The sequence below is a fragment of the Sapajus apella genome, unplaced genomic scaffold (assembly GCF_009761245.1).
Source record: "Sapajus apella isolate SASKATOON/1434 unplaced genomic scaffold, GSC_monkey_1.0 scaffold49, whole genome shotgun sequence".
Lineage (NCBI taxonomy): Eukaryota > Metazoa > Chordata > Mammalia > Primates > Cebidae > Sapajus > Sapajus apella.
The window spans coordinates 14,048,221-14,069,696 of record NW_022436989.1 but is presented as its reverse complement, the minus strand read 5'-3'; the positions used below and the strand labels follow the sequence as shown (position 1 = coordinate 14,069,696).

The 21,476-nt window shown below is 39.5% G+C and overlaps 1 protein-coding gene across 5 annotated transcripts in view; it reads right to left on the bottom strand.

The window, feature by feature from the left end:
• Nucleotides 1–21,476, bottom strand: part of PCNX2 (pecanex 2) — a 291,183-nt gene that overhangs the window by 246,470 nt on the left and 23,237 nt on the right. For all 5 annotated transcript variants that reach the window (XM_032242324.1, XM_032242325.1, XM_032242328.1 and 2 more), the window contains exons 2-8: nt 19,519–19,724; nt 18,662–18,782; nt 17,870–17,906; nt 14,520–15,890; nt 9,090–9,237; nt 8,804–8,949; nt 7,186–7,279 (exon numbers count right to left, since the gene is read on the bottom strand). In XM_032242324.1, the coding sequence (XP_032098215.1) occupies nt 7,186–7,279; nt 8,804–8,949; nt 9,090–9,237; nt 14,520–15,890; nt 17,870–17,906; nt 18,662–18,782; nt 19,519–19,724 (2,123 nt within the window). The remainder of the gene's footprint in view (nt 1–7,185; nt 7,280–8,803; nt 8,950–9,089; nt 9,238–14,519; nt 15,891–17,869; nt 17,907–18,661; nt 18,783–19,518; nt 19,725–21,476) is intronic.

Genomic DNA, 21,476 nt, shown 5'->3' with positions numbered 1-21,476 from the left:
CCAATCAGATTTCACTGGGGAGCAGAAGATATGCATTTTGCATGCATTTCCATTAGATCGCTTTTGACACTGGAGAAGCCAGATTAATACTGAAACATGGTTATAGATTATTCATAGAAGAAAGCGCTGCTATATTACTTGGAATAATTTATACACAAAGAAATATAAATCTTTGTTGAACAAAAAAGAGAAACTATCAAGATTTAATTGCAAGATCTATTGAGAAGTAATAAAAGTTCACTCTGCATCAAACCCTTTGGACTCAAAAACACATTTCAACTTTCTAAGCAGCTTCACCTCCAACTTCCTAGGCAGATAGCCTACTTCAGATTAGCAACTCCAATTTTCTAGGCAAATTAGTTGATTTTGGCTTTGAACTACTGAATCAATCTTGTGTTCTGAGTAATAAAATGCTGAAGTGGATTTATCCTCTGGCAGTTTTTCCTACTAGCAATTCTAAAGGCTGCAATTCAAGCTGTAGTTTCCTCATTCCAGTTTCTGGGGAAAGCAGAACTATGTTAGGTAATGTCACCAAAGGTATCTGCTCTATGGACAGCTACTGTACAACTGGACAGTGCAGCTTATGTTTCTCCAGCAGTCCACAAGAACTGCACTGGTTCCCACAGTCACAGTGGGGCCAAGGAGAGAAATCTGTTTCCTCTCCTGGTTTCCTTCAGGAATCCCCAAAGAGACATGGAAGTTACATTGCTAACAATTCCCTGTTCATACTTGGGAGTCAGGGATATAAAACTGTCACATGGTAACAAGGCTGAACAATGGCTAAGAAGAATGGCTTTCTTGCCAATAATAAGAATCAGCCATTTAATAGCCCAGTTGGAGAAAATCCCAGCCACTGAAGTCATCCTATAGGCAAAAGGCTGCTTTTCCAATGTATTATCCATGGCTGAATGGCTCACAGCCCCATGTAGGCATCCTTCCAAGTTCAAAATCAAAGTTTATGTTTACTATAACAGAAAAACTTAAAAATTAATTGCATTAAAAGCCAGGAACATAATATTAAAAGACCTACTCGAAAATGATCATACATGCTAAGATGTTGGAACACAACAGGTTAATAAGGGGAATGCCTTCAAATGACATAAACCAACTCATAAAAGCACTAGAGGAAAGGCTCCCACCTGGCCGAAAGTATCTTTTGTTATATAAAATCCGGTATTTTGTGATGTAAGCTCAAGAAACAAAAGTCAGCATCTTTTGGTATATCAAGTCACAGTGCACTTTACCTGAAGTCCTACTGCTTCTAACCAAAGAGAGTAACCACAGCTAACATTGACTGAGGGCCCTCCATGGCAGGCACTGTCTTAAGCACTGCATGTGTACTATCACATTTAATTTTTAAAGCAACCCAGTGAATTAATTACAAAGGTATCGTCTATATTTTTTGGTTAGAAAATGAATACTTAACATGGTTAAGCAAGTTGTATAATGTCAAACAAAAAGTAAATATTGTGCTGGAATTTGAACCCAGATAAATCCGAGACAAAAATTTGTGTTCACATAGCTACATACTAAACCCCTGATTTCAAGGAAGTAAAATTCTCAATGTCAGATTTTCCTCTGCTGCTAGCTTTCATACAGGCAGAGAAAATTGTTTCCTTATGAATTAATAAAACACAGGGCTGGACTGGGCGTGGTGGGTCGTGCCTGTAATCCCAGAACTTTGAGAGGTCGAGGCGGGCAAATCACTTCGAGGCCAGGAGTTTGAGACCAGCCTGAGCAACATGACAAAACCCCATCTCTACTAAAAATACAAAAAATTAGCCAGGTGTGCTAGTGCATGCCTTTAATCCCAGCTACTTGGGAGGCTGAGGCAAGAGAATCCCCTAAACCCAGGAGGTGGAGGTTGCAGTGAGCCAAGATTGTGCCACTGCACTCCAGCCTGGGCCACAGAGCAAGACCCTGTCTCAAAAAAATAAATTAAATTAAAATAATAAAAACTCAGGGCTGGAAAATTTGAGTCTCCACCTCTGATTTCTATGTAGATTGGTTTAAAAAGAGTCATTTTACAGATTTCATTTTGCTCTACTTTCCCGCTTATAAAAAGAGAAGATCACGTTCTGTGTTCAAATATATTGATCTGGCAAACTGCTAGTGATTCTGGCTCTCCCACCAACCCACATCTCCCACCAAAGATGAGGGATTTACTTCTTGGGGTTGTTTTGATAATTCCACATTCATCGGGGTTGTTTTGCTCTGCAGATAGATTCCCATCACTCCTGCTGCATAGAGAACAAACCAAGCTCCTCAACCAGGTTTCACGGCCCCCAGGGGCCTACTCTGCCCCTCCTGTTTAGCTTCTCCTGTCTCCCCTCATCCCAGAACTCCAACTGGGCCATCTTTGTTATCTCCAGTGATTCATTTGATTTAATCCCACATTTATTGAGCATTTACCCATAAAGGAAGTGAAGGCTGGTTTTAGATGTATGCTATCTAGAAAAAGAGACGGGAACCTCTACAAATAAATGAGATACCAGGCAGAACATGATCAGCATCCTTCTGGCAGCAACTTGAAGAGATGAATTTATTTTCACAGGGAGGACTGAGAAGGAAAAGAAGTAGAATAGCGGCAGATTGTAAGTTGAGCTTTCAAAGATGAGTTTCACAAGGAAGCAATCAGTGGAGAACTTCGCAAGGTGGTTTGGAGGAGCCTGCAGTGGGAATCTCCTAGGGGCATCTGGATCCCACATAGGTGTGTAAGAAGGACCAGGGAAAGCGCTTTCCCACTGGAGGGAGCAGAGCAGAGGCTGACCACAGGTAGCTTACAGGCCACAGCCAACCACACACAGCCTGTGGTCTGTGATGTTGTTAAAAAAAATTAAAATCAACAATATGAAACAAAATACATTTTTAGATACAAATATGTATTTCTAGCTCCTGTGGAGAAAAACTGGAAAATCCTGTCACCTGGGGCTTATGAGCCACCATGAGTAGACTAACATAGCGGCAGCCCTTCAGTGGGGATAAATGCCCTCCAATTGACTGTAGTCATCCCCACTCGTCTCTATCATTCCACACTGGGCCCCCTTCACCTATTTATCACACCTGCCTGGGCTCTGAAGAACCCTGAGCTTGTGTGGCACCACTGTGGGGGGACAGGAGCAGGGAGGGAGACTCACCTGTCCACTGGCCACTTACTATCTACATTAAGTTGAGCACTTTGACAATCAGTCTTAGTTTCCTTATCTGTAAAATACAGCTAGCATCACCAGTCTCAGTATTGTTGTGCAGATAAAATTAGACAATCTAACATTCAGCTTAATGTGTAAGTGTTTCATAAATGGTGGCTGTTACTACCAGGACTATTATTGCAGGAAAGTGCCTCATTCAGGGCCATGAACTGCCATAATATTGCAAATTGGGAAGACAGTGCTAAAGTTATATAAGCCACTTGCCCCTTCCATGGGCCAAAATCCTGACCTGTTGGCATCTCACTGGCTCCGCTCTGGTTCCATTCTTTACCTCTACTATTAGAGACAGAGTTACAAAAATGACACCCCCCATGTGCACACAAACTCACATGAGTGTGCACACACACACTAGTATGTTAATTCCAAAATTCAAATATCTACATTGAGCCATATAGCTGGCTCTTAGTCTGTTTTCTGAGAATTTTTCTCTCAGATAGCCAATTCAAAGATTCCCAGATCATCATTACATCACGGACTTCTGCAGAAGACAAAGCTTCTCACAAATCCAAAGAAATTAGCCCTCCAGTGAATGGGTAGCACAGCTTTCTGTGTGTCAGAGGCTGGGAAGTTTGAGACAATTGGAATATCCACCCTAAGCCTGTCAGACAGCAGTTTAAATCCAGAAGATCATCTGACTGACATAGGACTGAGTCGTTTTTCCTGAGCATGAATTAAACAGATGGTAGCACCTTAACTGCTTTTCCAGAACTGCCTAAGGGCCAGCTTCAATGCTGTAATTTTGCTAAGTGACGTGACTAGAGTTTTGTGCTCATGCATCTGACAGGAAGCACTGTATATCTACTCTGCCCAAACAGGTCACAGAATGCCACACCACCACATAACGAGGTCCCCTCTATTATCTATCTTAAGGACTAACTATACATATGATAGCAAAGTATGTGTATTATTTTACTTTATCTTTGAAGTACAAGAACGAGAAGTTACACATGGCAATGTATCCTAATGTGTCCTTCCTTTCTAGAACTCTTCTTGTTGGTTTGTGTCTTTGCTATTTTTGTTTTGTTTTTTTGTAGAGATGGAATCCTGCCATGTTGCCCAGGCTAGTCTCAAACTCCTGGGCTCAAGTGATCTTCCCACCTCAGCCTTCAAAGTGCTGAGATTACAGGTGTGAGCCACCATGCCCAGCCCTTTTCTAGAACTCTTAAGACCAACACTCTGTCAAATAATGCTGGAGAAAAAGCAGGTTTTCAGAGACCCAGAACTTGGCATCTGAGACTGGTGGACGAAGACCTTGCCCGTTGGAGCATTCACACATGAGAAAAGCTAGGGGTGACTAGCAACATTCGATAAATGTTTTCTTCAAAGGGAAAGTCGCTTGCACAAAACTTGAACATTTGTCTCTTCACAGAAGCTCACTCATTAATTCAGCTGCCATTTCACCAGAAACAGAGAGTCCTCAGGGGTCACCGGTTGATTTTTGCTGCCCGGCTTTTATCCACGGAAATCCAAATATCCCTTGGAGAACCAGGCCCATCCAGTCTTGGGGGAACTTAGAATCCAATTCTGTGTGTGTAAGTAAGCCCAAGCCAAGTGCTTGCCTGGTCTCAGTGATTGGGCTCACAGACTATGGCTCAGTCAGAACCAATAAGACACAATGAGACCTTCAATGAGGTCTATGGGAAAGAAGCACACTGTCCTTGCTGGACTTAGATGAGAGGAGACATAAGATCTAGGGAAATAACAGCTGTGTTTTAACCGCCAGGGTGTGGTGTTTGAGAATGGTGTCAAAACAGAGGAACAGGAACAGGAAATGACAGAACTAGGCCCCGATGACTAAACCTGAACCTCTTTATCTAGACACTCATGAAGACAGATGGACCCAAGACTGTTCAGTTACATCACCACAAAATCTCCACTTTGATTAAACTCATTTGAGGTGGGTTTCCCTTCTGTGTAACAGAAAGGGGCCTGACTGTTCTATGGACATGAAAAGGCACATAGGAAAGGGCCTGGTATTCTGAGACTCTCCACTAAGCCACACACCTCACAAGAAAGCTCAGCATCAACACATTCAGTTGCCTATCAGTCCAACACCCCCTCGCTGCCCCAACACAACCCCACCAAAAGCCATTTCACTAAGGCTGAATGCACTGTGGCAAGCGTACTTCCAGGCAGCTCTGGAAATGGAAGGCAGGTTAAATATAAAAGAGCTATAATCTGGAAAGGAAATGCAGAGGAAATGAAAGAATGCAGAGGTTGGAGGAAGTTTAATAAAGAGAGAGAAATTTACGGGGAGAAAGCAAGTGAACAGGTCATGCTAGAAAAAGGAAGAGCCTAAGGAACTGAGGCTTAATGAAAACACGATAGGTCCTTTCTCTCATTCTTACCGGGATACTGTATATTTTCAGTTTTTTTTAAGACTCTGGGTATATGGCCTTATTCTAACTATCATTACTGACAAACGCAGTTCAAGTGTTTAACTTAGGGGGAAATGACATACATTTATCCGGGGGCGGGGATTAAAAACAAATATCTTGTAACTTTACTTTGGGATGAAACAAGAATTTATTGTAAATTCAGATTAGAAAAACTTCAACTTTTAGCTGGGAACTGCAAAATAATACGACAGTTTTCAAAGCTGTGTTCTCATGCAATTTATGTATTTTGTCTGAGAAAGCTGCTGTCTTAGATGACTAAACTCGTCAAACCAACAAAACACCTAGAATGTCCTGGAGGTTAGAGTAAATATGTGGGCAGCAAACCTCCCTCTCCTCTTGGGTGTCCATTTGCATGGAGACTTTGCATGCTTTTTGGCTGGAGAAGTAGTTTGTGCCTGTTTTGATTGGTGCATGGTAGCGTGGGAAAAGGGGGAAGAGTGGAAGGCAAGTAGGGCATGAAGAATATGGCTGTTTCCCCACGGGAGTGACTTTGAGCACATGCAGGCTGCTTTAGTGCAAAGCTCGGGGGGAACTGCATGACGGGAGAGAGCCCTCACCTACGGTTCCCATCAGACTTACCTGCATGGCAGACATTAGCATTCCTAAGCAGGTAAGAAACAGTAATGCCATTAATGCATTCTGAAGTAAAATAGAAAATGCCCTAAGAAGCTGGCATACGACAGCATTTCACCTGGAGGCCAGAATGCAAGGACAAAGGCAGCCTTTATTCTAAGCACACAGGAGCCTCCCTCTGAATTTCCCATACACCCATGGGAAGATTTTAAACTTGGAAAGATACATGGGGGCCACAGGATCTGAAATTAAGGTTTGGATGTGAAGCACAAGACATTCCAGTTATACCAAGAAAGTCTCCCATAAATCCTCAAATATACATATAACTCTAAAGAAGCATACATGAAAAATTCAATTCTATACTTAGAGCAACCAACTGAGACATGGCCATATGGATTATCCACAAAGAATCTTGAAACCCAGGATGAAGGATGAATTCCGTCTGCCACTGACAAGATGTACAGCTTGTCCAATGCACTATTAATCATCATATGTCCCAGATATGCAAACTAATTTAATATCAACCTCATCAACTCATTTAATATCAGCATAATTAAGAAAGTTATTCAAAGCATTCTGAAGTAAAATAGAAAAGATCTTTATCTAGCTATAAAACAGTTTGCCTTCATTACTGTAAATGAGAATAAATGAGAACTAACCACATTTCTAGTCCACTCCTTGGGACAAATTTAATAATGTGTTTGAGAGCTGCATCACCATCTTTATTGAAGGGAACATTATTATGTTTATACAGGGTTCCTGCCTATTTCTACTACCTATATGTTACATTCATTTTTGGAAGCAGCAACAATAAAAATGGTTTCATTTATTTTTCATTATTTCACAACGTCAGATTTTCTTTTTCTTTCACACAAAACCACATGCCTTAACAACTACAAAGGGATTAACACATTTCTTCTATACCAGAATCCTCACTTTATCTTCATTGCTGTGTCTCCCAGCAATGCCACAGCTCTTAAGCCTGGAAACAAAGCTTTACTCACCGAGTCTGAGAGAGACAGTCATAATTTGATGGTAGAGGTTGTAAAGGGCCTTCTTTCTGATTTCCAGATTTTAAATAACAGGATCTAATTTCCCCTGTAAAATCAGAAAATTTCAGCAAAGAAGATGACATAATTATTTGTACAGAATTGTCTCAGCTTATACACTTTTCAAGTTAAAAGGAAACTTATTTTGGTCTGTTGTAATAATTGCTGAGAAACTGGATCCATTCTTTACATTTCTCCACAGAGTGTTTATCATGAGAAGTCGAAGGATGTCTAAAAGAAACTTTACCAAGAAAATTTTCTTCAACCTATTTCCCGGCTAATAAACGTAGACAAGTTTTGACTTGGTTACTTATTACTTAATTACTTTTGATAGGCCTATTTGTATCATCTCTTAATTCGCTTTGGATATATTCTCTTCATGTGTCAGCATGATCTGTGCTAGGATATAACTGAGGTTTACTGTATAGGTATACCTCCATATCATGTGCAAAAAGCAGCTTATTAAGTGTACAGTGTTGATTGGTGGACCACATGAGGCCATCTCTGCCTCCAAATGTGCAGATGAGCAACTGCCACAGCACACTGACAGATGTGTCAGCCTGTTAATGAGGAAAAGGAAGAGATGGAATTAATTTGCAGAGTTCAATTAACTCCACTAAAGCAGTTCAGGAGATTGAGGTGTGAAAATCCGTTCCTTTTCTAATGTAAACGGTTTCTGCCCAGAAGAGCTCCTACTAGTACCTTCTTGAGTTGACACAGGAAGCGTAATTAACCTTGTCTGTTGTGAGCAGCTGGAAGGTGGCCCTCAACTCAAAGGTGTTTTCCACCAAGAGAAATTGTATTGACAACCGCAGCCCCGTGGAGGCTTTCATGTAAGTGCGAATGTTGTTCCTTATGATGTAAAAGTCCCTTATATTTCTGCAGATGCAAAAGCATTTAAAACTACAAACTACTGAACTCCAGATAAAGAAACTATATAATTTGTTCTCCACACCAGGATCCTTTCAAGAGTAAAATAACAAGCACTACTGGATCTATATGACACATAAACCAAGATCCATCCCAGAAAAACTAGGACCTGTAACCCTTAAACTTTGAACTTTGAACTTGCCACTTTCAATTCTCTATGTATATTATTTTAAATTTTTTTTATAACAAGGCACTGAAAAAATATGTCAAGGTCAGGCGTGCAACATAGATCCAACTAGTATTTACTGAGTACCAGGCATTGCCCTCTTGAAGTTGGTAACTCTAAGGGGGAAATGCCATTAATCAAATTCTTATACAAGCTGTAATATTATCAAAGAAGGAAAGAGATGGGGTGTTAAAAGAACAACAAAAACTGATGAACTTGATTAAGTTTGGGAGCCCAGGAAAGGTATCCCTGAAAAACTGACCTTAGGACTAACATCTGAAGGATAAATAGCACACACTGGGGCACAGAATGTGCAAAGGCCCTGAGATGGAAGGGAGCACACTCTGTTCAAAGAACACTATGTGCCAATTACGAGGCTAAATCTTCCAGTTCTCAAGTCTAGATATCATGCTGAGTCCTGAGAAAGCTGACAGTTTTCCCCTGCTTGTTCATTAGTAAAGAGCTCCAAAGACTCACCATGTTCATCAATGAAGACGTGCATAGCATCCACAGATATCTCTTCTTGTACAGATGTTTCAGGCCCACTGATGACTTGCAAGACAGAACTATCTTGTTGGGAAGTTACCCTGTAGATGATCTGTCTTTGTCTATTGCCCTGGAAACTTAACATATATAAGAGTTTCAAAAAAAATGATTAGAAGTTCCTCCTTATCCTTAATAAAGCATTAAAAGCAGCAGCCAGTAAATGAGTCTGTCTCATGCTTTATGATCAAGTGAAACTAAGTAAGTAACTTATCCTTACAAGGCCGTGGTCTTGGCAGGCTGAGTGCACACGGGGCTAGTCCTAGTATGGTCTTGACTTTGCAAGTCTGGTTTTCCGTGCTTAGAATTCTGTCCACTGGGCTTTTCATTTTCCAGGGTTTCCTCCTTTTTTTCCTGGGAACAGTTATCTGAAAAACATGGCTTTTTGTATTAATATAATATAAAATAAATCAATGGCGAAAGCTCTGGGAAGTAAGTTACCAAAACGGAAGCAAGAAGAGAAAGAAAATCTGAGCAGCTCCTCTGAATGCAAAAGACTTTTAAATAATTTTTCATTTTCCTAATTATGGAAGTACCTACATAGATTTGAAAAACAGAAGTATGTATAAGTTTGAGATGTGTTATTTAGGCATCTACAAACACCTACTATTTTACATACAGGCTGAGGAACTCCCTTGAAATAACTCAGTGACCACCATGTGCTCAGCTGGAAATCACCCATTTAGATTACATAGTTCTAAAAGGTTCATATCTCATAAATGAATAACCTCAGATTTAAAAAAAAATTACAAAAAATCTGGCTATTTCAGAGCAAGGTCCCTTTTACCATTTATAAATCTTATCAGTCTTTCTTCTCACTCACTCTCCAAAACTGAATTTTCAAGTTAAAGCTAGAATTGGCCCTTCAAAAGCAAATACTTGTTAAGTAGAGCTGGGGGCAGGGGTTGTTTTTGCTTGTTTGTTTGTTTGAGACAGGGTCTGGCTCTGCTGCCAAGGCTGGAGGCTGGAGTGCAATGATGGAATCATAGCACACTGCAGCTTCAACCTCTTGGGCTCAAGTGATTCTCCTACCTCTGCCTCCCAAGTAGCTGGGATGACAGGCACAAGCCACTATATCCAGCTAATTTTTAAAATTTTATGCAAATATAGGGGCACGCTATGTTGTTCAGGCTGGTCTTGAACTCCTGGCCTCAAGTGATCCTCCCACCTCAGCCTCAGCTTCCTGATGCACCGGGATTACAGGTGTGAGCCACCACACCTGGCCAAGTATAGCTGATTTTGAAAAATATGCTTAGCACTGTGGAGGACACAGTGAGCTACAACACCTACTCCTTGCCCTGAGAACATTTTAAGGTAAATGAGAATTCCAAGATCAATAGGTACAGATTTGGGGTGGGCTTGTTTTTGTTTTTGTTTGTTTGTTTTATATTTTTGAATCCTCTTTAAACAATGAGCCAACTAAGAGTCTCAGCTTATACCATTATGCAAAATGGACTGCATATGTCCCTGAGGGTCAGCCCTTCCTTATCTGTGGACATATTCCAACAGTCACTTTTAAGATCAAAAGGACCATTGTACTCCCATGACTTACTCTGAGTAAATGATTACCTCTAACGCTCAACAGCCTGTGCCTGAGAGAACAGAACTGAGCCTGAATCTACAAGTTCTTTCAAGACACACCATTAGAAAAGTCTATCAAGCTCTGCCTAAGCCCTCAGAAAGCAAAACTGTGTTAGTGTCTGTGGGATATAAATCATATCATTGCATACATAACAAAGTTATTCATCCTTAAACTTCAAGTAATTAGAGGAGCAATGCTGGCTTCTCTGTGAGTCCCGAAGATAAACATTTTCAGCACATCTGTGAGACTACCATAAGAATTTCCTTGGTATGAAAATGTTTGCATTTCATTTGACAGCCTGTCAAGACAGAAGTTTTCACAGTTTTCAAGAAACACATTTATAAGAAAGTGCTATCATAACAAATAGCTTTAGCCAGTAATCATGCCTCATAAAAAATCACAGAAAGGCATATTGACACAGCTCTCCTGCTTCACACTAAGTGTCTTTGAATTCATTTGTTCACATCTCTTTATCATATCTTAGACTCCTTTTCTCTTTTAAATGGATACATTACATAAGTCAACATATGGACTATATTTTTCCTTCTTTCCTTAAAAACACTTTTATAGAAATGTTTCTGTTTATAAAAATGTACACATTCATTGTATATAATTTAAAACTATACAAAAGAAACAGCTTTGAATCACTCTTAATTCTGATATTACCACTGGAGCCAATTTGATACACAACACACCAGTCTCTTTTTCCTAGATATATGCACTTTTTTTTTACAAAAATGAAGTCATAATACAGGTGTGGTTTTATACCTGTCAAATTTTCTTAAACTATTGTAAATATTTAATGCTATTGGATATTCATCTACATCATCCAAAAATAGTAGTTTTATAATATTACACTGACATGGTATAATTTAAATAGACCCTGACTATAAATTTACATTGTTTCAGTTTTTCATATTATAGATAATTTTTCAATAAGCATTTCTATACGCATTCATAATTATTTTCTTAGAAATTCTTAGAAGTTAGGAGACTGAATATACAAATGGACAATGGCCAGAAAATATTCATAAACAAAGAACTCTGACCAATAATCTGCAACAACCAGGTGAGAAAACCAACCCATTATCCAGAGTAACCAGGCCAGGAAGCCAAAGTACTATGCACAAGTCAGGCTTGTAGGAAGTCAGACCACTATTTCTGGCAAACCATCCAAGGAAGCCAAACAATAACCCCTGTAATAATGAGCCCTAAATGGCCAGAACTTAATTCATAACTGACAGCTTCCCTAATGTGTGTTCCTGCTTCCAACTTAGGACCACCCAAAGAAAGCCAAACACAGTTCCCTAACCAAGCACATAGGATGCCTCACTCCTCCTAGGTTAGCCACCTCCAACTTCCTAATACCCGTAATTTCCAGTCAGGGCACATCAGAAGCCTTCCTTTTTTTCCACTATAAAGCTTTGTCATTCTAGTTGCCTTTAAGTCGCTGCTGAACTCAAGTGATGATGGCTCACTCCCTTGCTATAAGCAAGCTCTGAATAAATAGACTTTCCTTGGTCTCGTTTGGGTGATCCTCATTTATTTCCACAAAGTAAAATAAAGTCGTGTCAAACAAAAAAGCAAACAAACATGGTTTAAAGGCTTAACCAGAGTGTATGGTTTTTCCAGAGCCTTGAATTCTAGGATATCCTGAGACCTGAGGATAATCCTAAAGCCCTTTTTGAAGAGAGCCTGGGCTCGAAATTAGAGTGTGTTAGAGAGAACTGGAAAATCATGTATCTTTTGGAAGTCATGTCCAAGCTTAAGCACTGTCCTCCTAATGAGCAGGAAAAAGATTAGGGATCATTTCCTAAGCTGCTAGTATCATTAAGCTCCATCACGTTGTTTCATAAACACAGTCAAAAACTGGGTTTTCTGATTACAATAACAAATACTTTAGTGAAAGACGAATGAGAGGATATTACCAATCTCGAAGACACCTGGCACTGCTGAAAAACTATCTAATTTGCCATGTTTGACATTGATGGCCTTCTAAGAGCTAAAAGATTCATTGTTGTCTGTCTCTTTCTCCCCTTCAATTAAAATCCTCTGTCCTTTCCTAAAAGAAGCATGTAATTCATTCCAGCTCCTTCCTTCCTGCTGTACTGTCAAGTTCTTGATAACTAAGCCTATTTCATTCCACAGAATACCTCATATCTCCCTGCACACAACCTCGATTTCCAATGTAATCCTTCTGATTGAACATGGCTGGCTGAAAAAATTAAGAAGAACAAAAACTCAAGTTGGCAAACCAAATAACCTTTACACGTGGTCTGAGAAGAAAACAAAAATGAAAGACTAAAATTGATCAAATAGCAAACACATATTTTCTTAATTGAATCCTCACAATAAATCTGTAACATACTATGATTCCTACTTTATAGAAGAAACTCTAACACAGATGGATTTGGTCAATTGTCCAAGCTCACCAAGCTGGTATTACTGAACCAAAATCTGGCCTTGGGCTATGTGGTTCCAAAGTCAGTGCTTTATCCACTGGACACACTGCTTCTGGGAAGGCTTTCATGTCCTTTGGATTATCACTATCTAATACAGTGGCCAATAGTCACATGGCTACTTAAATGAATTAAAATGTAATAAACATTAAAAATGCCACTTCTGATCTGCACAACTCCCTTTTCAATTATTTAACAGCTTCATGTGGTCATTGGCTACCATATTGGACTGCCAATATGGATTATTTCTATCACTACAGAAAACTGTATTGGACAGTGCTAGTCTAGAGGTATGAATCTTTATGCTGGATAGATGATAAACACCCAAATATTTTATTTAAAAATGTTTATCTCAAGCTACTCATGCTTTATATACTGCCCTGTCTGTTAAAAAGTTTAACTGAATCAGAGAAAATTACTCAGAGACACATTATGGAGTCAGATGAGCCCCTGATTGTTCAGAGAGCAGAGCAAAAAAATCCCAGCACTAAGAAACGTTACCACCTACAGCACAGAAAATGAGCTACCATATGCAAACAGAACTTTCAGTAAGCATTCCTACTATACAGATGCTATCTCAACACAGATCTATGTAGAAATGATACGCTCAGAAATCACAGCATTAATAGAATTTAAAGCTAAAGGACCTTATAAAAGCTCTAGTCCAGTAATACCACTTTATCCATGAGGAAACCGAGGCCCAGAGACAGTAAGTAATCTGAAAATAAATGTACCTTATCTTTATATAGGAAATGTCATTTAATTTTAATGAGCAAGGACTCTGGAACAAGACTGCCTGGAATCAAATCTCAGTTCTAGCACCTCTTGAACTGACTAGACACCTGGGAAAGCTAGGGAAAATTTCTGAGCATCATTTGAAGAACAGGAATGATACTGGTGAATCTGTAACATAAAGTTATATAAGGAGTAAGTGAGTTAATATGAGGGTAACTATATCATTCATCATCTAAGCTGGGGACTCTTCTGAGAGAGAAAGTCAGTGCTCTTAATAACTATGTTGGCAAAACATGTGTAAGTACGGACCCTTCCAGGCAAACCATAAGATACGGTCACCCTTGTTAATATATGAAAAGTGGTTAGGACACTGCCTGGCATAAATTAAGAGCTGCAGAAGTGTTTGTTTTTATTATGTGTACAACATGGGATAATTGGCCAATTCTGTATTTTATAATGGAACTCAGCAGGAAAAGTAGATTCACTTCATAGAAATTTGCAATTTGTCTTTGAATCAACTTTCCCAGAAGGCATCTATCCCATAAAGGAGGAAATGTCTATTGAGAGTACTTGCCACAGTATTAAAATATAATTACTTATTTCTCTGGGAGCAAATAGTATTGCCTTCTATAGGGAAGCCAAAAAATTACGAAAATGTCTTAAGTGTCCAGGTAGAGTAAGACAATATATGCATACATGTTCATCACAGAGCTGAGAATGGGCACATTCAGCAAATATTGATGACAAGCCAAGCAACAAACAATCGCCCAAGAGTTATAACACTATTTGCAAAATCAAATCACAGAGGGCAAATGACAAAGAGGCGTATTGCCTTCTACATCATCATTAGAACGGAACTGACATGGAATCGTACCTTGGAGAAGCCCACTTTCTTCATTCGGCTCTGCTGAGCCATTCAATTGATTGGATGCTGCCACCTTGGAAGTATTAATGGATTCTAACAGGGAGACAAATTCCAGGAAGTTGGACTCATTTGGTATTTGTCCTTCCTTAGCCTCTAGGTCAGATTTGGAAGTTGGCATTGTTTTCTCTTTATCACTAATAATTTCTGCAGAACTTTTACTCAAGAAGACATCTGTCCCACTGTCCACACTGAGCACCCGGGCATGTCTCTTTTCATTGCTGGACTTACAAGACGATGGGTCAAGGTTAATCTGGCCTTCTTTCCCCACCTTAGACTCGGAAGCTACACCAGGTATAAGCCGGGATGCTGATTCCCAGGGTTCCCGTGAGGAAGAACTGTGATCCTTGGTGGCATTTTCCCCCTCCCCAGATCCGTAGCCAGAACACTGATTGGTGGATACCCTCGCCTTTAGTCTCTCTGGAGTCCTTTTGCTTCCTTTGCCTTCGGGACAGGGAATACCGCCTCCCCCGTCCTCAGGCAGGTCCAGGGTGATCACGGGAATTGAGATCTGCTCCGCATTTGGAGAACTGGCTGCCCTTTGGTTAGCTGACTCAACACCAGACTTTAAGCCGGTCTTCTCTGTGCCAACCACCTTCAGGTGGAGGGAGCTTTCCAAATCTGTCATGGAGTTTGGGGTACTGCTCATCGTGATAACAATTTTAATGGGTTCATGTAGACTCAGTGGGTCTCCGGGTTGAGAATTATCGATGAGAGTAACCGCTACTTCACCATCTGAGGAATCTACTTCCTGGTTCAAGGGCAGGTCCACGTGGCAGGAAGTGTCTGCCTGGCAGGAAGTATCCGCCTGGCAAGAGGTATCCACCTGGCAGGAGGTATCCACCTGGCAGGATGTGTCCACTGGCTCCTCCACAGGCTTGGCCACGATGGTGTCACACTGAGGGCAGCTGCTGCTCAGGCTATCCTGAGGTGAAGTGCTTTGCACCCGTTCCCTTATGGAGCCCTGGGGACAACTGACAGGTTCTAGAATCAGGACTGAATTCTCACTCCCCCACGGCTGAAAAGAAACGTCTGTTTCTAGTAAGTCATACTGGGACAAAGACAGGTGGGGCAACTTCTTCAAGGGACCCTTATCCACTAAGCCACCCTCAGATCTGTGGCGCAAAGGAGGCTGTCCCTTGCTTCCTCTTTCCTTTGCTTTACCACTGATGAAAGTTTCTGTGGCAACTGGTTTTATGGGTATTGCTGACTTGGGCGTGGTTTCCAGCATGTGTGCTTGAGAAGCAGGTAAGCTTTCCATTTTGATACCAGGTGAGGTAGATGACACTGGTGCTATGGGATGGTCTTCTGATAGAATGACACCTGAAATAAACGACACACGGCAACTTTATCAGCATCAGAAATGAATGAGTAATGGCCAAGAGCAAGGCCTAATGAACAATAACAAAACTAAAACAGCACCAGCAACTAATGGAATTGGTTTTGTTTTGGTTTTTTTTACTTTAACTTCTGGGATACATGTGCTGAACATGCAGGTTTGTTACATAGGTATAAATGTGCCATGGTGGTTCACTGCATCTATCAACCTGTCATCTAGGTTTTAAGCCCCGCATGCGTTCGGTGTTTGTCCTAATGCTCTCTCTCCCCTTTCTCCCCTCCCCACAGGCCCCAGTGTGTGATGTTCCCCTCCCTGGGGCCATGTGTTCTCATTATTCAACACCCACTTATGAGTGAGAACACGCAGTGTTTGGTTTTCGGTTCCTGTGTTAGTTTGCTGAGGATGATGGTTTCCAGCTTCATCCATGTCCCTGCAAAGGATGTGAACTCATTCTTTTTTATGGCCGCATGGATACTTATTTTTTAAAATAACACTTCCAGTGTTGGTGTTATTTTATTTTTATGTTGTGTCCTTGAAACACAACAATAAAAATTTTAAAAATGAAAAGCAATACAGTATTATAACTAGGTATATAGCATTTACATAATTGTATTAGGTATTTTAACAAATTTAGATATGACTGAAAGTATACAGGAGGATGTGTGTAGGTTACATGCAAATACTATGCTATTTTATATAAGAGATGTGAGCATCATCCACGGATTTTGGTATCCACGGGGATCCTGGAACCAAATCCCCTAAAATACTACAGAACACCACCAACTAGGATGGTGTCTTTTATAAGATTTGACTAAGGGAAAAACAAAATTCCTTGCTTTACTGCAGTGATGCTAAGAAACACTGGACTTAGCAGCTGAATATGGGTTTAAATGCTATCTGTACATTTTATATACCATGATTCAGAATGAAATAATGTATGTAAAACTTCTACTGCAATTCCTAGTACAAGTAAAAAACAGGAAATTATTGTTTTCATTGGGATGGTGAAATTAAAAGGCCAGACCAGATATTCAAACTATATAAGATTATAAGCTATAGCACACCTAATCTGGAAGAATATGTTTAATATGATGAAAAAGGTATGTGCTTGTATCTATGTATATAAAACAGACATAAAGTAACATTGTTATTAAGTTGTATGTGTAACTAAAATATTAGAAATCTAACTAATGTAAATTTAGTTCAGCAGTAATAATATAGAAAAAAATCTGGATAATCCTGTACTTATTGTTATAATGGAATACAGCTGAATGATGAAAAAAGAAACTTCATTTTAGGGGTTCAGGGCTATGGTGCTAATCCCAGCTGTTTTCCACAACAAATTAAATTTTACACTATTTTCAAAATTGAAATAGTGTATAAAATTTGTTCGTAGTAGTGGAAAAGAAAATAGAATTGCAAGGAAAGAAAGGAATCAATGCAGGCCTCCAAAAGATCTTTTCTAAGCCTTCTGCAGGTAGTCAAAAGACAAAAATAATCTTAGTAAAGACATAAAACAAAAATTGTTTAGGTTAAGAGAATGTTCCCCCAAAACAAAATGTGACCTGAAATAAAGGTAGATATGCAGAATGCTATACAATTTCTCCTGTCATTTTTTGATGTATATACTATAATAAAATTTTATATCGATGATAACTGATAAATTATCATCAATAAAAAACTTACATGTCTGCTCTCTATAGGCCATATGACATGAGGCACAGACTGGAGAAATGATAATGAATTATGATCAACAAAATATCACAATTTGAATTAAGACTTGATATACAAATACTGATGAGAAAAAAATAAAATTAAGAATTAAAGAAACAAAGTCAAGATATAACTATGCAGTCTTAGGTATAGTTCTTATTTTCAATTAATCAGCTGGCATTCTGTTTTATAAAAATATTTTTCACTTCACTGAGGATAATACTGTGATAAAATATAGACAACATTTTACCTTTGAGATCTTCTACGGTTTCCTGTGCTGACAACTCCTAAACAAATGAAAGAAACAAAAATCAAGAGAGATGACTCAGCTGATTGTCCATTTCCAGGCAGTTGGCAGTAACTGATCAGTTGTTACTGGCAGAAACTGATCAGTGGTCACTGGTTTTCTAAATGGTATGTAGGGAAGAGAAAATACAATGTCCACGCTCCTTAAGTTTCTATAAAATGGGAACCAGAATGGATACAAACATACATAAGCATGGACATTCAACCAAGACAACTTTACTGTGACAAAGGGAGAATTGCTACTAAGAAAGTAAGAAGAGAGGGAATAAGCCATGACTTACACTATGGTCAACAGAGCTCAATAAAGTTCATCTAGAAGAAGGTAATTTATTGACTTTCCAAAAAGACAAGTGTGATTTAAAATGGGAAACAGAGGTGATATCCATTTCAGGTGGAAGGCATTGCAGATTTGATGACTTAAATGAATGACAGCAGGATGGAGAAGAAAGCAAAGGTCTGCACATTGGTTCTCCAACCAGAGTGGTTGACCCAGCAGGGAGGGTGGATGGCAGAGGAGGCCAGTGAGTGTGCTTTGAACACATGACTGGGCATTTATTTTATGGTCCCAAGGGCACCCTTCAGGCCATTTCTGTACCCTAGGATGTGATATTCCACTGTACGAGAACCAGTGATTATAGCATGCAACCTACAATCGCTGCTGCTGAACGTTCCCATGCTAGGTGAGATCAATGACGAAACAACATGAAAGGGTGAAACAGGAAAAAAGACCACTAACCAATGGCCCAGAAGAGCGATGAGAGGTTATGCTTTGCCCTCTGGAGCTGCAGCGGAGGGGAGGCGTGGAGAGGTTTCGATTGGCCTCTTCCTTTTTGCCATTGTGAATCTGCCTATTATTGCTAACCCAACATGAGAAACACAAGAGCAATAAGTGATATTATCAAACAGAAGCATGACTCTTTTAGTACTAGTCTAAAAACATTTTTTTTTCCTAGAGTCCATTCTGTCGTATATGTTGTTGTTGTTAAGAGACAGGGTTTTGCTCTGTCTGGGTAGGTTGGAACGCAGTGGCACGATCATGGCTCACTTCAGACTCAAGTGATCCTCCCACCCCAGCGTCCCAAAATGTAAAATTTATGAGCCACCATGTGCAGCAGATAAATCTTTTAATAAACATTATTCTTAAATTAGAGGACATGCTATCTTAAGGAGCTATAAGAAATAATACAAAGAATCGTGAAAAGAATGCTAACTCTCAATACTCTCAATATTTCAGTTCTATGTAATGTATCACTTCTATATCAACAAAGACACATGCTATTCTTTAAAATACTCTGGCATGCTCTAAGCATTTAAATAACAACATAAAAACAGTGAAGTGAAATTTTTTGCAGTGCTAAGCCTAAGGCAAATGAATTCTAGATCATACGAGAAGGTCATATTGGTAGCCAGTTAAACCATTTTGATTATGAATGTCAATTTTATGCTTTAAATATATGCTTAAATATAAGAAAAATGCACATATTTCTGTCTGCCTGTACTAGTAATTTCATAAACAACTGATAGCAAAAACTTATTTTAACCAAGATAAAAAACATTTAAATTTTGAACGGTCACATTAATTGGAACTATTACCTTGGATTTTTGTGACTAGTTGTGTGTTCACCTTTGGCCTCCTTGTCTCTACTTGGCTTTTCTTCCTTTCTGGAGGGCTTTTGCTGAATTACTTCTCCTTTATCAAACATGAGGTGTAGGCGGTAACTGACCAATTTGATTATTGTGAATAAAATAGTCACTGAACTGCAGTAGAAAAATACAAGGATCGCATTTGGAGGAAAAGCCTGAAGAAGGAAAAGAAAGGGAAAAATCATCTGCTAAAAATTTTCTTTCTGTTTTAAATCTGGAAGCATGTTTGGACAATGTATTAAACATAAATTGGGCAAGATTTCAAATTTGACTAATTTTGTAAGTTTTACTGGTTCAAACACCTGAGGAGAAAAAGCTGCTTTTTATATTTTTAAGTCTTTTTCGTTTCTCAGGTTCTGCAGTAGTTGGACTGATAAACAACATATGATTTGTGAGCAGGAACCCCACAGAACAAAAGATATATTCGAGGAAACCTCTCCAATTTTTTTTTGTATTATTTTTTAAGATGGAGTTTGCTTTATCACGCAGGCTTAAGTGCAGTAGTGAGATCTTGGCTCACTGCAAACTCCGCCTCCTGGGCTCAGACGATTCTCCTGCCTCAGCCTCCTGAGTAGCTGAGATTATAGGTATGCACCACCACTCCTGGCTAATTTTTGTATTTTTAGTAGAGACAGGGTTTCATCATGTTGGCCAGGTTGGTCTTGAACTCCTGACCACATGATCTGCCCACCTTGGCCAAAGTGCTGGGATTACAGGTGTGAGCCAACCACACGTTGCCTCCACGTTTGATGAGCTCTTATCTATGGCCTAATCTAATGCATCTTCCTATGCATCTAGTATTAAAGGCCAGGAATGTATTTGTTTTCATCAACAAAACACAAAAAGCCTTGTGGAGAACAGAAGGAAAAACAAGAGAGAAAGGTTAGAGTAGCCACTCCTCCATTCCCCTCCCTGACCTCCCACTGGGGTAACAGCTGCAGGCCATGGATTTCCCTAGGGTTGTAATGCACATAAGGGACCACAAAAAAGTATTACTTGCAAAAGGAAGAGGGATATTTCCAGCAGAGAAAAATGATCTGAGCATGGTGACTATAGTAAGGTTCAGCTCAATTCTATGCAATCCCCTCAAGAAACAAAAAGAATCACTGGGACTGGTGGTGTTGTCCCACTCTGTAGCATCTCCCATGTACCTTCCTAATTCTTTCCAGGACCATGGACTATCACAGGTTCTCTGGTCCTTCCTGAACTACACTCCTATTCTTTGGGATGGAAGGAGATCCCGGAGCGTCCCAAGGTGATCTCCAGGACAGCCTCAATGATCCACGTGACGCTTATATCAATGGACTGCCCTAAAGAATACTGGAAATCCAGTAATCAGCGTAGCCTGTGCTGCAACCTAAACATAGCTAGGCTTGCAGACAGCGGAGCTCAGTCCTTATCTGCACCTAAGCAGCCCCTGTACAGCTTGCCATGGTCCCATGCAAGAGTCTATCTTCTAGGTGAGCCTGTCCCTAAAACGGAATAGCCAAACAAACAGCCCAAAAAAGAAAGAGGAAGATGATCAACAAGTAAAAGATAAAGTAAGAGATTTCCACCATCACTTACTGGTTCTTATTATGTCATGGGGGGAAAAGTCCACAAATGAATATAAAGCAATAAGTGAAGAAATAACTATATAAGATAATATGAGATAGATAATAAAGCCAGGTCCACTACCTGGCAGCAGATAAGGTTTATATTTACAAAAGATGCATTGGTAAATATAAACCTTATATTTACATAGTAAATACTACTAATAAGTTAAAATACTACTAATTTAAATACTTCTAAATTAAATATTACTAATACTAACAGTATTTAGTATTCTTATTTATATTTACATACTAAATACTACTAATTGCACACTAAACACTAATAACCCCTATTACTTTTTCTTAATTATTTTG